At 35.2% G+C, this 17,001-nt stretch overlaps 1 protein-coding gene across 3 annotated transcripts; it reads left to right on the top strand.

The window, feature by feature from the left end:
- Window positions 1-215: 215 nt before the first annotated feature.
- On the top strand, window positions 216-8,979 carry LOC102806715 (carbohydrate sulfotransferase 11-like). Of its 3 annotated transcripts, none has more exons than XM_085495545.1 (6): window positions 216-417; window positions 3,457-3,647; window positions 4,703-4,820; window positions 5,552-5,668; window positions 6,237-6,337; window positions 7,475-8,979. In XM_085495545.1, exons 4-6 carry the CDS (start codon window positions 5,560-5,562, stop codon window positions 8,279-8,281), a joined length of 1,017 nt encoding a protein of 338 aa, XP_085351671.1. In that variant the 5' UTR covers window positions 216-417; window positions 3,457-3,647; window positions 4,703-4,820; window positions 5,552-5,559; the 3' UTR covers window positions 8,282-8,979. The 3 variants fall into 3 exon arrangements, with proteins under 3 accessions (XP_085351671.1, XP_006820093.1, XP_085351673.1); XM_085495547.1 differs by lacking the exon at window positions 216-417 and adding an exon at window positions 2,546-2,775; XM_006820030.3 differs by lacking the exon at window positions 3,457-3,647.
- The last annotated feature ends 8,022 nt before the right edge of the window (window positions 8,980-17,001 follow it).

The raw sequence follows: 17,001 nt of genomic DNA, 5'->3' as shown, positions 1-17,001 counted from the left end.
TCTGTCCTTTTTTAGAAACCCACTGTTGAATATAACAGTTGTTGAGCAAAATATGCCTACACACAATCCTTAACATCAATTTACTGCGACGATCGGAAATAGACGGTCTTATGAGTGCAGAAAATACCCTGTGACTCATATAAGTATACAGGTATTTTGCAGATTAACAATTCCCCACAATAAACGCGTGATACGAAGTTGAGGGTGGTGGACATATGATCAATCGCGAATAATTCAGCAGTCTCCTTTTCCATTGGAACGCTGTATAGTATATAGTGCGATAATATGCATCGTTGAATTGGGCGTGTTGCACTCGTGACCGGTAATTCATCGGGTATGGGGGCCGCAACGGCTAAAGTCCTTGCTGAGAATGGTATGTGTGTGATAGGTTGTGGTAGAAATGTTACATCCGTACAGGTAAGTATTATATGGTACTGAGTTCACTCGATCGTATACATCATTGGTGTGCGCCGATCTACGCTGGTCACATTGTAGGTAAATCCGGTTGTCTAATCGTGAATTGTGTATGTGATGGATTTTACCGCGTCTCGTCGCAATCAGAGATTTTAAATGGCAAGTGGGAAACCGTGTGGCGTGAGAGCGATGAAGGTGGGAGAGTGGGATATTGGTGAATGCAAAATTAAAATAATCTTTATTGTCATAGATTCTGAAATCCACCATCCCCTATCCCCTATTAGAGTCAACGTGCATGGACACAGAATATCTAGTCACCTCAGTACAATCTCTAAATTCATCAAGTTTGAATATGAAGTGAACTGGTATTAATACTCGTTACAGCGTGCCGTAATTGTACGGTATTTTACGGGGTATTTTCATCCTACCATATTAGGAAATGTGAATTCCAAATATGGAATGATTACGGGCGTAAGCTTCCTCGAATAATAAAAACAAACATGGCTGCCACCAGGGTTTGGCCGGACTCCACACAAAGAAGTTCGCTGATTCTGTTCTAAACATTTTGGATTTCGGCATTCTCATGATGTATCTTTGGAAGGAAAAGATGTATAATAATAACGTTATTATGATGATACCTCAAAGTATGCACTCATACAGTACACCGTCACATCGACAAAGAACTCTCCAAAATAAAAGAGATTATTTTATTTGTCAGTGAGTCCGTCACAAAACCATGAACTTTCGCAGTCAAGACATTCCGTGAATTAGCCTAGCACTATGAGTATTTTATTGTTTGCAGTCTTAAAAACACCAATTTTTTCACAAATAAAAAATGTAAAAAAAATGTTACTGAATTAATTTGCTATATAATTTGAGCTGTATTTCGCTTGATTTCATTTGATTTTTACTTTCACAATTCACAGGCATACTAAAACTCCTAAAGTGTTACATAGTATTTTAAAACACTCAATTACATGTGTAATTAATTCATAAATTCACCAATGTGCTTATTAGCATCAAGTACGGGGTAGACCGGTAACAAGAGCTGAGAACGAGATAAAAAGGAGGGAGGGAGAGAGGGACGGGGACATGGCATATTTGACAGTCATTTGGGCTGTTGTTACAATGCACTTGGCCAAATTCTGCTTTTGAAAATTTAAATTGAACAAATGACCACAAAATACATTGACATACTCAATCTCAAAAGTCCTTGCTACTAACTATGATCGTAAGTGTCAATAATACTTGACTGTTATATATAAATTAATATTTTACAATCCATAACCCTATATTTATATCTGTTTCAAGACATTTTAAGAATTTATTTCAGAACTATAACAATACAACGATTAGATTTGGTGTCACAGTTTGCTCACAATTCTAATTAAATTATTGGCTGCAATAATTGATAAATTTTCTTCAGCATACCATTTTTTCGCAGACATCATATTTAATGGCTAGTTTTCGGGATCTACAACAGTAATGAATAAACAGAAATGATGCCATGTTTTTGGACGACATCGCAATATCAAATTTTAATTTCGACCATACCATTTCAAGCTACAGGGTGTCTAAACAATGACCTACAACCAAAAGACACTTAAGCTTCCACTCAACACAAAAATTTTCTCCACAATGAACAACCAAGAAAGCAACAAATATCAGGCTGCATCCTGAAAACAACGAGATTACCACCATGCAAACATGAAATCTTCCACCTCTCCCGAAACACTCTACAGCATTAAATGGTTAAATGACATATCATTTGCATGTATGTACAACAAGCTTAGCCAATAGATGCACCCGACTCATAAAACGTTTGACCAACCACTCATTCTAATTATTACTGAGTGAGGGCGCCATTTACTAATGAAAATGATCTTTTAAAATAATTAAACACTTCATTTCATTTTCAAAGTCGCTAAATTTAGTTATTGTACTGAGATGGCTACATATTCTACGTCCAAGTTTATTATAATAAGGGAAAGGGGAGGGTGGCTTTCTGACTGTATGACAATGGAGATTATTTTATTTTGCAATCGTCAACATCCCACTCTCCAGCTTCGTTGCTCTTATCTCATAGGGCATGTACTTGACATTTGAAATTTCTGATTGCGACGAGACAGCTGTAACATTTCTACCTCAACCTATGATACACATACCATTCGCAGCAACTTTTGCCGTTTTGGCCCCAATGCCCGCTGAAGCACTGGTCACGAGTGCTACTCACCCAATCCAACAATGCATAACATCGCCCTATATACCATACAGCGTTCAAATTAAAAAGGCGACTGCTGAATTATTCACGAATGATCACATGTCAACCACCCTCAACTACGTGCCACATGTTTATTGCGGGTAATTGCTAATCTGCGCAATACATATTTTAGTCACAGGATATTTTATTTTTGGGTGCACTCACAAGGCCACCTTTTACCAATCGTCGCAGTAAACCGATGTTAAGTATTTTGTTCTGTCATATTGCTTGACAACTGACAACATCTGTACTCTGTGAAAATTTGAAATTAAAATCATTAGTGGAACACGTATCCGTAAACCAGAGGCATGGTTTAGAAGCTAATTTTTTTAAATCACTTTTGACCAAAAAAAACACATTTTTGTGCATATTTCAAACTACAGTGTCCATAAAAAATACTTGCACAATTTTAAAATTCATACAATAAGCTTTCCGAAAGTATATAGTTTTGTGGACAAGGGAAGTCATCTTGGTTGCCTAATTAACTAATTAAAATACCTGTCAGGTAAACTGCATCTCTACCTTAAGTCCAAATTATCATCGTTACACACTTACACACAATAAAAAAACTCAATTACAGTTTTAATTGTTTTTGAAATATAACCAGACCTAGAACTCACGCAATCCTGACCAAGGATACAATTCATTCAAGTTGGTTCCCTATTCTAGCTACATCAGATGATTGGCCAAAACGTCCAGCTGATTGTTAGAACCCACAGCCTTATTCGATCAGTGTTCACAGTAAATCCCCTTCAACTAACATAAGAAGATTGTTTGCTCAGTTACAGAAGTCATTGCATTACACACCCCTTCAATCAACCAACCAATCAAGTTTAACCAACAAACCAATCGACGAAACACAGCCGACTGGGAAACTAACCGTCCGAGCACTGAAACAAAACAGATGACCGGTATCAAGCCTTAACTATGTAATTTCTTTGGTGATTGGATGGTATCGAAGTAGTTACTGGTGGTAATTATTGGTTGTTGCCCTCAGATCAAAATTCGTGCTCGTGATTTCCATTCTAAGAGCGCATGCGCATGCACAAGAAAGGCGCGCGACCGCCGCCCTTTAACGCGACCATACCTTAATGCATTGCACGAGATAATGAGATAATCAGGTCATGCTGGCAGAATGCGAATCGATTTACGACGTGTTTCAGTGAATCCACACATTTCTGACTCCTTATTACATCATTCATATATACATGTATATTCAAAATTTTTTTGTACGCTGCCCACTTAGTCTATATTTTTTCTGTGACTATGTTGTGTACTTTCATTTTCATTGATGAAATGAGTCCGGCTGTTCAACAAGTTTTGCCCTTTGATAAGATTCATGTACACTAGAAGCCATGGGCTTATTTTATAATGGGTGAATATAATTGATGGTTGACTACATCTTTTTTTTACAGTTTACACTGTCTTCGTTCTCGGCGGATTGTATTCCAATAATACGTTTTTCACAACATTTCCAAGCCATGTATACATGAATAATACTTAGAATGGATAACGATGCGATAAGTGTTTTGCCTGAGTTCATTTAGATGAATACGTTTCTCTGTGTTTGAATACAATTACTTTTTATTTCTGCTCACTCGTCTCAATGTCAAATCCCATCTCAGAAAGTTGTCCTGTTATGTGTTATGTTCTGGAACGTGGTAATTTTGTGATGTGAAGTTCTCTTAAAATGTAGCTCCTATTTATCTCATAGTACTAACATAACACTATTAGTTTGCTGAGTCATCTATCAAATTGGAGCCCTAGATCTATATATATGATACATGATACAGGCAGTTCATTATTTATATTTAGCATGTTTATATTCATATATACATATGCGTGATAAATATTCTATTCATTGAAAAAAAAGTGTTAGTCACTACACTGAGTACTGAACACACTCATGCAAAACAAGAGACATGTTCGTGAGCTAGCATTGCAGTCTAGCTAACTCTTTGTATGCAGTTATTTCTAAACACGCACTCTCCTCAGTAATACTATGAGAATAAACATTTTTTAGCACAGCTGGTGACAACTATTCAAAATATTGCTTTAGCCACGAAGGACAGAGTACTGAAAGAGAGTGACCAGAAGATATTACTAAATTTGACCAGTTTCCTGTTAAGTAATTAATTGGATATAGGTAAGTAGCCGTGTTTTGATCACGTTATAGCGTGTGCCGGTGCCCATGCTCGTATTTGCATACCCAAAGCATTGACAGTCTTAGCTTGGCTTTTAAGGGCAACCCAGTAAATCATGTAATACAGTTTTCTTTCGATCGCTCTCGGTAACCTGCAAGTTCATAGCCTGTTTTACAAGCTGAGAACGCGTTGTTTAATGTGATGATAACACGGTCAGGTAGAAGAGGCGGCACGAAATGTTACATGGGAGGCCAGATCTGCTAACCATCCCTCGCGCCAAAAACTAAGGGGGGATGCTCTTCCGGGAAAAAATTAATCCGACTCCGTCCCCGGTGCCCTAGCAACTGACAGGTAGTGCTACGACCAATGATTACAACTAAAATTGGTTGTGGTGGTGGCATATTTGATCACAAGTATCACACGATACACCTCCGTAGTATAATATCTGAAAAACCAATTGTTCTTGCAACATAGGTAATCGTTTTCGTAGCCTTACCCAAATAATAGCAATCCTCTGCTTGCGCCTTACTCCCTTGGGCCGAAAAGCCGTATTCATCTAATCCACCAAAGATTAAAACACGTGTTTACAAACACGCGTCCGGAAATACTCACAAGAAAATGCAGCGTGTGCAACACTAAATCAAAATACAACTTAATTATAATCCAGAGATTTCTATTTTTAATTGTTTTAACATTGATAACAAAAAGTGTATTTTCATGTATTTGTTCTCAGACGACACAATGGCAGAACGCAGAAGCCCTTTGAGGAAACGACTTATAATTTTGATAATATTAACTTTGTTGTATGTGCTTTTGTATCATACGAAATGGATAACAAATGTCAATCTAGGTAAAATAATTCAATTTATATATATCATTGTTTATAGAGAGGCACTTTTGATAACTTTCGAGCATGCTCCCATAACTGTATATTATATGAATTGTCATGTTATACGTTTCGATAAAAACTTTATTGTAGAGCGCTTCTTTGTTATTTTGGCGAACGAATAATACTGCCAAAACACCGTATTCATTTTACGATAAGTCGTACCCTTCTCTTCTTAAAACATGCTCTGTGATAATCATGTCTCTGTCATCAACTGAACGGAAAGGTCAAATTTCTGTGTGAAGAATTAAACAGTCTATTACTTTGTACAGATAAATATAAATATTATTGGTTGAAAACAAACGGAAATCAGGGTAATGGGTTTAAAATTTCAGGAAAGTACCTTTTACTCTGTGACAATAAGTAAATATTAACAACGTCAATTTGAAAGGAGTATTATAACAATACTAAAAGCTTTTCCATGTGTTTAGGCAGACAGTAATGATGGAGACAGTTGCTAAATAAAGCCAGACGACCATTTGTAATTTTGATGATAACTGAGGCTTGAATAAAGAATTCATTTATCTTTCAGCCTTATTGGCCGTCCCAGGTTATCAGAAGAGCACTAGAGATCAGCAATTGCTTACAAAAGACCAGGAAACAAATCATACCTTTGTGGAAATTTTGCGAAAGGTGATTGATCATTTCAAAATAAATATTACATAATTTGTAGTATAATCACGCTACCAACCTGACATTTCAAATAGGGAATGATTATAAGACATTTCTAATATGGCAATTGTGCATAATTAGAAGTCAGTAAGCACGTATATCATGTTGTGTATATTAGATTCACTCTATATTGTAGCATGTCATACACATTATATCGTAACTGTGTTTATTTTATTCGAATCGCTGAAAATATTTTAATGATGTTTGGAACAAATTCATCTTCTGAAAAACTGCTTTGTCAAATAATTTGAATTTGACTTCATTTAAATTATTTTAATTCACGTGATTTGAATTGTGGCTCCAAAGCGTCTTCAGTGGAATATATAATATGAATTGGAAAGACTGTGTCCTTTGACAACAGCTTGGAACATCATCACAAAAAGAAACATTATGAATGTGTTGTATCAAATAATTTATATACATCAGTATATGTATTGTGTCTCGTGCCAAGAGATAGCTTGGGTTTGTTTCGAGCATGGAGAATAATCTTCTAGCTTGTTCCTGTTCTGTCATTATAAATTGCTAGTGATCCCAATTTTAGAATATGGCCTGCCGGCCTGGGATGTTAATCATGAAAAATATATAGCGCGTTCGGTGTCGAACAATCTGTATTATACTAAGGCTGTGCATAATGGAGACACTATGCGTTTTACCGTTATATCGATATTTTTATTATTCAATATTGTTCATTTTTCATTAATCAACGGTAACATTGTATCGAAATCAATTATTTTCAATAGCCCTTATATTGATGATGTTCAATCTAAGGGACATACAAATCAGATTTGTCTTCTATTCACGCATTCCATCAAATAATGAATGCACACTCATGCTTCGTATCAACATCGTTTCATCGCCACTAAATAATTGGTTAATTAGTCTACTGAACACATTTTATCGAGGTGTTTAACCTGACTGTATTTGTGTAGTTTTTTTAGTATTGTATGTTACTGTGTGTTCATTTTATGTTGTACATATTGTTGTATTACTGTATTGATTTAGTTTACTTTATAAGTTCCCATCATTTTTTATGATGAACACATAACAACAATAATGATTATAATAATATTATTATTATCATTATCATTGTTTTTACAGCATGAGAGAGAAAATCCTAACGCTAACACAAATTATTGTACAAAGATCAGTCAACATCGAATGGAAACTGCCAGACATGTCTGCATGGTCAACAATATAATGCCATCTAACAAACCAAGGAAGTTAGACGGGTTTATTGTTTCAAACAAATACAAATTTATGTTTGAGCTAACGCCTAAAGTTTCATCCACGACTTGGAGGCATTTATTGCATGATGTTGTTGATCCACAATGTATGGGAAATATGTACGGATATAGAATGCTGAACACCACGTTAAATAAGACCATAGAAGAATATAAAAAGGCAATATTTTTCCGGGAACCTCTGGAACGACTTGTTTCTTACTACTATGGCATGATGCATTACAAATCAGGGCAGTCAGTGAATAATAAAAAGTTCGATGACCTCATTATTAGAAGTGGAATCCGAAATCACAGTGTGATGCATACCAAACCTAAGGGAGATATTTACAATATTACATTCTCGGAGTTTGCCCAGATGGTTCTTTTTTACAAAGCAAATGCCAGTATTCCAAGTTCTAGTCACTATCAAAGAGTAGGGTATAAATTATGCCTTCACGATTATGACTTTGTTGGGCACTTTGAAACCCTTGCTGAGGACGCTGAATGTTTTCTCGAACTAATCAATATCGCTGATCAATACAGTTTTCCAGAAATACATATACAACGGGGCAACGTCAGATTCAGCGAATCAATGAAAAGTTTGCCCCAAAACATTCTCAGAGATTTAATCGAGTTTTATCGATTGGATTATGAAATTCTTGGGTATAAAATTCCTAAATTTTAATTAACCATGAATTAAATTGATACAGGTTAAACCATTGGTTATTATCATATATACTTCATGTAACTGTTGTGTGTTTGCATGTGGGAAGAAATTATGGTTTCTAGAATAAGAGAATAATTAATTCACCACCTATTTCTAATTCAGCCAGAGAAATATCGCGTCAGAATCGCCTAAAATCATTCGCACAAACACCACCACTGTAATTGCTATAGAATACGTCAATGATTTCGATATGATTAGGAAATTCAAAACAATGTTTATTCTTTTTTATTATAATTGGGGATAGTAATGTTGATAATGTGGTGGGTCTATGAATAGGCCATCTCAATAGCGGCATGTATGTGACATTGCATGCATTTTTGTCTCATATTCAGTTATTCATCTAGAGTAAAATTGTGTTCAACATATGTCTGTATTATACTTTTACCAGTATTGTTATTTTAATTTAAGAGTCGCCATACTACCTTTCAAAACACTATTTTGTTTACAGCTGCGTTATGAGTTCTTATATTTGCATCCGAAAAGGACACAACCATAAGAAACTGGACAGAAAGTAAAGGGGGTAGGCCGGTGTTTTGTTAAAGTCGCGTATATAAAAATATATGACCCTACGTAGACATTTGCATGAAATTTGCTGACTTAATTCTTGAATGGTGTAAGGATAGTACATGTATTAAAATTATATATATATATACTAATTGACGTTTGAAAACTTTTCTACTTCAATCTAGCTCTTGATAAGAGAACAATGTATGATAGTGTGTATGTACCACATTAGGGTGATACATACACAATTTTACTGGTACCTTTATGAGTATTGTGTGTTGAATCGTGTGCATTCTTTAAAATACGAGAAACACATGTTCAATACCTCCATTCTGTATTCTTATTACATACTCTAGATATATACTTTTTCTCGTAACACTGAGATTCAGCTGAATTTTACTAGTCTATCAAATTTTAGTAATAATTGCAAAAATATCGAGAAGCCTTTTATCCAAAGCTTTTTGGAAGATGTTCCCACCGTACAGTATAAATATGTTAATGAGAAAAAGAATCATATTCACCAAATCATCTTTAGTGAATTTCTGTCTTGAATCAGTGTAATGTGGAATGCATTAAGATATATGATTTAAAACTAACATGAACAATAAACCTATGAAAATGCACACCAAGATATAAGTTTTGGCAATTAAGGACTGCCAGATTTATTAGTCCCCGTTTGAACAAAGTTGGAAAAGGGACTTATAATTCGGCTTCCGTCCGTCCGTCCAGAGACATATTTCAGAACCCTGTTACCAAATCTGTTCATTCTTTGTATGTGCCTAGTACTTTACCTAGGACATATGCACATACAGTGGTTTACTGATTCAATGCAATATGTCTGGCTAGCAGCCATTTTGTTTTTTGAAAATGTGGTATCATGCATGCTTTGTCAGTTTTGTTTAAAATTTGGTACATGCATTGTACGTTATAATCGTGTTTGAATCGAAAATGACCAACCGGCAGCCATCTTGTTTTGTTTTTTTCATGATGTATTGTTGACATTTTTTTCTTCAAATTTTAGATGTTATAATACATGTCCATGACAATAAGTTTCACAGTCGGGTCAAAGATGGTTGACTGCATGCAATCTTGTTTTTTGACAATACTACTATATCTCTGTACACGAGCCCAGACAAGAGAAATTCAGTTAGAATACAAAAAATGGAAGAATAGCTTATCCTGTTTAATTTCTGACCATATATTTCAATTTAATACATCTAATTTCTGTTGATACTAGACAAGCCATTTATTCACTATATGTCATTAACAATGACTGGTTAAAGAGGTGGGCTTGTGGCTGCATGCCAGCACAGCCACTACACCAACAAAAAATTCCGCTAGCTTGGGGTACATACATCCCTGTGAAGAAAATTATACTATAAAACCTACATTAAACAAAATAAACCAAATATACTTTGAAGAGAAGAGTGAGTTGGGAAGAAAGGCAAACATTGCTGTGGAATGAGAAACGAGAATCATAGGTGTACCTTCACAGTCCCTCTTATAGACCTGCCTCGACACGGATAGTATTTCTTTTTTGCAATTTAATCTCTCAAATATGCTGTATAATTAAGCAGGAGATGATGGCAAGAAACACATGGTGACTGGTTTAACTGAAAGATTACGTTAAGAATTGCGAGTTCTTAATTCACATATCAGGGTCGCTGTAAATTTCTTTGGTTTCACTTTTCAAATTGTCACGCTAAAGTGTCAGTGGTCGTTCATAGAGGGAGAATAGTTGTTGGTATATACTGCTATTTAGTCTTGCTTTATTTCATTTGTTGGCATATTCTGCAACTTGCCCGTTGGCCTATGCAAGCCACTTTATTTACTTCTCATTTTTGCAACAACTCCAAAAACAGCTCAGCAGAGATTCAGCTCTGTTTTCACTTTGTGTGAACACCAAAAGGGACATTGATTTGTAAGATTGATACATGGCGTATGACATCCTCTTTTGGTCAATAAACTATAGTTAGATTGTTTATTAAATCAAGCAGCATCATAACATTCACCAATATAAATGGACGTGTCGAATGTATTTTGCAATTAAATAAATGCAAACAAATGCCGACAATTTGGTTTGGAAGGAAATCTTTTTATTTATTTGTCAGTTTGTAAAATACAACACAAATGTTATTATTCCACGGCAAACGGATGAATAATCAGAATTGCATATGAAATATTCTACAATGGGCAATTTCTCCTGGATTCCGTTGATTCTTAACAAAATGGGCGAAGAAGAAGTAAATAAAAAGAAATCAATGTTTAAATTAATTATGGCTTACTGGAGTACGTTTTGCGAGTTCTGATCCCCTTGTTGGTAATAATTTGTCTGTAATTAATATTATATTCAATCAGGTGGTCATGCATCTGGCGGGAAAATATGCCAGGTCATTTTTTTTTAATTGCAGGGTGCTGATCCCGACAATGCATGCTACACAGTGCATTTAGCACATATTTCAGTTAATTGTTAATATTTAGTAAGCACACATCCCCAATTGAGTGAAATTATCGGATAATAAATGCATAGGCATGTGTTTACTAGTACATTTAGTACTGAATTCAAATCATTGTAAAGCAAACGCCTCTATATGATAAATTATTATGTGAAAATTGAAGATGCTTAGGCAAACTATATTAAAACAATCATACACATACTCAATCAATCGTCAAGTTTTTGATACATGAAAAACAAGTATTTTGTGAAACGAAGATAACAACAAATCGAAACAATTGTTACTATAATGATATCACGTATGCAGATATCACACGTTGCAGTATTATTTGCGATCAACCATTTCCATAAATACATGAGAATAATATTTACTAATTCGTTCAGGCCTCTCGGTATCACCAATTTTCATAACACGTCTCAATTATCTACTGTCACATATTTCAACCATAATACTCAATATTTTTATTTTGCCCAGCATTATTTTGAAAGAATAGCGAATGCGAAGTTTGAGTTCACTTTGTTCTGACATTGCCTTACTATCAGTCCCAAAGCTTCCTAATAGTTGAATCAAGCTCTACTGGTGTTTCACCTTCAGCTTACCTGCTTATCTACAACTTGAGAGACACTTAGTTCTACAATAGGGTACTGACAGTATGTCACAGTGTAATACCTGCTTATTGCAATTGAGAGGGGCGCCCGCAGAACTCACACTGGGGTCCTTTCACTGCTAGAATGAGGTATATCAGACAATTGTTTTGGAAATGAAATACACATACATCACAATATCAAGCTAAAGCTTCTAGCTTTAATACCGCTCATAATACTGACAGTACGATAAGACTAACCTGTCATGTGAACGCCCAATTTCACTCTATCTTATACTCAAAATAGTTAGGTCGAGTGGAACAGCTATCGACTCAGCTTCTGCTCTCAACACTCTCAGATTCGGTGCATCACTTCTAGTTAGTGTATTAACATTTTTGTTTATTTTGCTGGGTTGTTGTTCTGTTATTACACTGTTACAATTTTCACTCATAATGAAAATTAATTCTTTTGCTACGGACGTTTATGATGGAGCAAGTTAAAACCTTATAAAACACGTTCTACCACAAACCAAAAATTAATAGACGAATAAGTAATATTTTTTATTAACATGAATATATAGCATTACGGGATATTATTTCGGATTATGTCAATTTTAGTGCTGTACACATGTTGAGAGTATGATTTATGATACAAAGGGTAATTACGTTACATCATAAAATATAATTGTGGTCCAATGATTTAGAATTAAGCATGTTTTATTGCAACACATATATACAGCTAAAAAATATTTCAAGCAAAAGACGATGGGAAGTGGAATGAATATAGATAAAACAGTTCCAAATTAATAATGTTCTGGTTATTATTGCATTTAATAGTTAAACTACAGAATGTATTTTATTATCTTTCATAGATAGGTAGTTTGATATGGAGATTGATTTTTCAATGAAAATAGAGACAATAATTTCTCAGTTTGAGGGTCAATTAATCCTAGGATATTTGAAGATAGATAAGAAAATGCTTAATTCTTTTGATTAATTTGATCAAGTCAGTCTAGAGGCCTGGGTAAAGCATACAGTCAACTTCGTGTCCAGTTTCAAAATGAGCAATCGCTTGTCACATTACATAAGTTACCTTTTTATATAGGTATATATACAAAAAAATTAGCAACCTAAATTGTTGTTCAATACCAGTTTTCATATTGTTATGGAATTATGAAACTTCTAAATAGTAGTGAAATAGATTATTCATTATTATACGCCAATACGCACAGCTGTGCAGTAATCACCAGGAAATGGCATTCAACAATGAGGCCATGATAATAAAATAATGGCTATGAAGAACATGAATTTAGCCTTAATTAAAGCAATACGATTTGGCACTCTATTAACCGCTATCAATTATCTAAACAGTGTTAGTTTCATTTTCTCGAAGTTTGCAGACATTTTACTCTCAAGTAGCATTGTCGGTCATCTTGTTTTTGTTTTTTTTGGCCTGGCCGCTGCCAGTGGTACAAGAAGTTATCTGGTTTCTTAGTGCAGTTTTAATCAGAATATATATATATGTTTATTTCAATGTTATTATTCATATAACATCGTTACTGATAATGCTATATAAATCGGGAAATTTTTGTGGAGAAAAACAATAGAGTGAATATAGGTGAATATAAGGGAGATTATACTTACATCATGTGATACATTGTCTTTGTATCCCATGTGAATACCCATTTACCCCTTAAAAAACGCCAATTTGACTTTTTATCGAAGGTGGGATTGAACTGCAAAATCTACAATGAGCAATCGGTTCAAAATGGTAAAATCTCTTGTGATGTTAAGCAAAACATTGTTCACATTATCTACCTACCTTCTATTATAGTAGTATGTATTTATATCACTCAATTTACCGTAGGTTTTATCTACAGCGGCTTAAAGGGCGGTACTCGCCACGCATGCCGAGATATATGGTCTCATATAAACAAAGATGGTGACTTTGACTGTTGCGCAGATCAAAGAGTACATACTGAGACGTTATTTGCTTAAAATAGGGATTTGTAGGTGAATGGAAGGTATTGAAGAAGTCGCCGGCGGTAAGTAGTGAAAGTCACGCCCAGGTCAAACTTTATACTTTGATTTCCATTACAAAACGCAATGGATTCTAGGAAACTCAATGCTTATCAACACAAATGCCGCACAGGCGCAGCGCGACGACTGCCTACCTTAAACAATCGAAAGCCTGCCGTGCGCTGTTTTGCAGTTATGTTAGTCTGTATTTAACCGACTTACAATATGTGAGTTTGCTCTTACCTCCCACAAACCTACACATACTTGTTAAAAGTTTTAATGTTATGTATTTATTTTGGTAATGAATATACATTCATGATAACATCTCGTGAGAAACTAAACATTTCTAAATCACTCATAATTATAAATCGACTACCCGTACTGCAATAGCGCACATATTTAAAAAAAAAAAGAATGAAGTTACGATACTAGGAAGCGACATTCCCAATTGGATTCAAAATCGTAACCTCACGTTCAAAGGCCAACAGTTTGTCATTTAATCTACGATTCCAGTGTTTAGCTTTTGTACCATATAACACAGCCATCTAAACGAGTGCGCATATTTTTAGATGGGAAGTTGTATATGTATGAGGTGAACAGATACATTGAACAAGGAAGGCTGGGTACGGTATTGCGTAGGCCATATTAGGTCAGAACTCAGACGCAACACATCCGATAATTAATTTATACCAAAGGCATTATGATTTTTTACATATTAATAATGTTATAATAATACATAATTATTTGTATCTTGACAACACCATATAATCTGCTTCATTATGTCACGAAAACAATTGCACGTGTGTCACTTACCACATTCACATCAGGTGTCTCACTGCACCATTGTAAACCACGCACAGCCTTATAATGTAACTATTTCCTGTCATAATCTTACGTCAGGTACAGTTACGTCATGTCTCAGTTAAAATATTTGCAAACAAATTATTTATGGTAAACAAATAACAATGTAATGATGGATTAAATCAATAGTACCCATGAAGACGTCACACACTCTATAGGACAATTGCATATTATTATATTACATAGCAGAAATTCCAGTTTATGAGATTGAATTTACAAGGTTGACAATCAATGTGGACAATTACAATCTGAGGTTGCCATATTAGCATTTGCCCCTGAATCATTGTTCAATAAACGCCATCTATGGCAACGTTATTTCGGGGTCAAAGTTCCTTGATGATGAGGGTCACTGCAATATAATCTTTGTTAATCATTAACTTGCAAACAAGGTCGGCACGGATCTAGAAGCCGTACCTACACACGAATTGGTGGCGTCACAGAATACATGACCTTCAATCGGGGTCGTTGCCTCGGTATATACGAATTAATATATACAAATTACAATAAAGATACTTAAAACATTACACATAAAGTAAAACAAATCATGTGACAATATAATGATAATAACGGTAATAAATGCTAGCTTAAAGGGGAACTAAATAGAGCCTAATTTGGTGTTTGTATTTATCAAGTTATGTATATTGATTATAAATTTGAAAACAAAATTTACAAAAAATGATTATCTTCATAGTCATGATGATTTAAATATGAGAAACCATAAACCTGCCAAGGACTTCCGTTTGCGCCATCTTGTCATAAAAAAACCGCCCTCATGAGGTATAAACAGGAAAGGTAACAAAGCATGATGATCTGATTATCTGATTAAATATAAACAACTTAGGGAGCCATAGTTGGCTGTACTGGTGAATTGACTTCTAGTCTAGGTTGTTTCGACTTTTACGTTAATATTATTTACAAGCGTATCAACATACAACATTATGGATGTGCGATTGATCGAGACAAGCATTTTTTTTGTCTAACTGTCTAATAAATGCTATTACCAGTACTGCACTGTGCGGCGTGCAAATTATTTCAAAGTCTGGATGCTGGAGTATGCAATCTTGAGTTCGTAGGATGGCGGTGGAAACATTTTCGTCCATGTATTCACGGGGCTGCACTGGAAAATCATGGGACAATTGTCACAGGAACACCCAGCAGATTGTTCAAAGACTTCCGTGTAATTTGAAATAAAACTATCATCCGAACAATGGGGTTAAACACTGTAACCATCTTGCCAACAACGAAAAATTATTCAAAAAAAGTATTCGTTCACCACGCCGGGCTCTGGAAAATAATATTTCACTTATTTTTGAAAAAAAATGCGTCATTGAATTCCACGACACTTACAATGAAGAAAGAAACATATTTTATTACAATACGATTTACATACAGTCTGAATTTACGGTGAAATAATGGGTAGGGTCTGTGGGGAAACAGTCGAAGGCATTTATCATTATCTTCGTTTTGGTATATTTTCGATCGTACGCAAACTCTCGACGCGAAGCAATTTTTCACCATGAGGTTTTTCAGCACGATTTGACCTGAAACAACTTCCTTTGACCTAACAGGTCATGTCTTTCATTAACCAGTCAAAATGATGTGTCGTAATGATGATTTTTTAACGCAATGCGGAAGTGAATTACCGCAATGTTAAAATGGATCTGTAGCACTGATTGCAACGACAAAACGATGATTTTTTTCCCCTCAAAACTGGCGATTCACAATTTCCGAAAAATAAACGACGGTTAGTAGTAACCGTGGGTAAACTGATTGTGGAGGAAGAATTTAAACACCTGCTTTCACGGTCGCCAACATGTCACATCGTTCAAACCCTAGGCCTTTCATGATAGCGTCAAAGTAAGCGGGGGGCTGAGTAAACCATGCCCAATAACCAGATACACAACTTAACGATCACATTTTTGGCTTTTCGAAAGCTACTACTCAAAGAAATATGGATTACTCCAGTATTGCAACATCGGGGTTCATCCTGAGTAAATGACAGAATAGAAATGATGCGAACCACGTTGTGTACGTTCGCCATGCACTCTGAAATTAATGCGAGTTTTCTCATAAAAGCACGAACCAAACTACCGTACCAATCACGATTATTATGAAATGAAACACACTTTTTTCACGCATATTTTAAAGAATAACGTCGAAGCCCAGTAAAAACACTCTGGGCTTATAATCGTGAATGCCCTCAATTCGATAAATACCTAGTAAAAATAGAGGGATGGGCTTCATACTCGAGAGGG

This window comes from Saccoglossus kowalevskii, chromosome 22 (genome assembly GCF_978046115.1).
Source record: "Saccoglossus kowalevskii chromosome 22, keSacKowa6.1, whole genome shotgun sequence".
Classification (NCBI taxonomy): Eukaryota; Metazoa; Hemichordata; class Enteropneusta; family Harrimaniidae; genus Saccoglossus; species Saccoglossus kowalevskii.
Note: the sequence above shows the minus strand (reverse complement) of the source record. Positions and strands in the feature narration are given on the sequence as shown.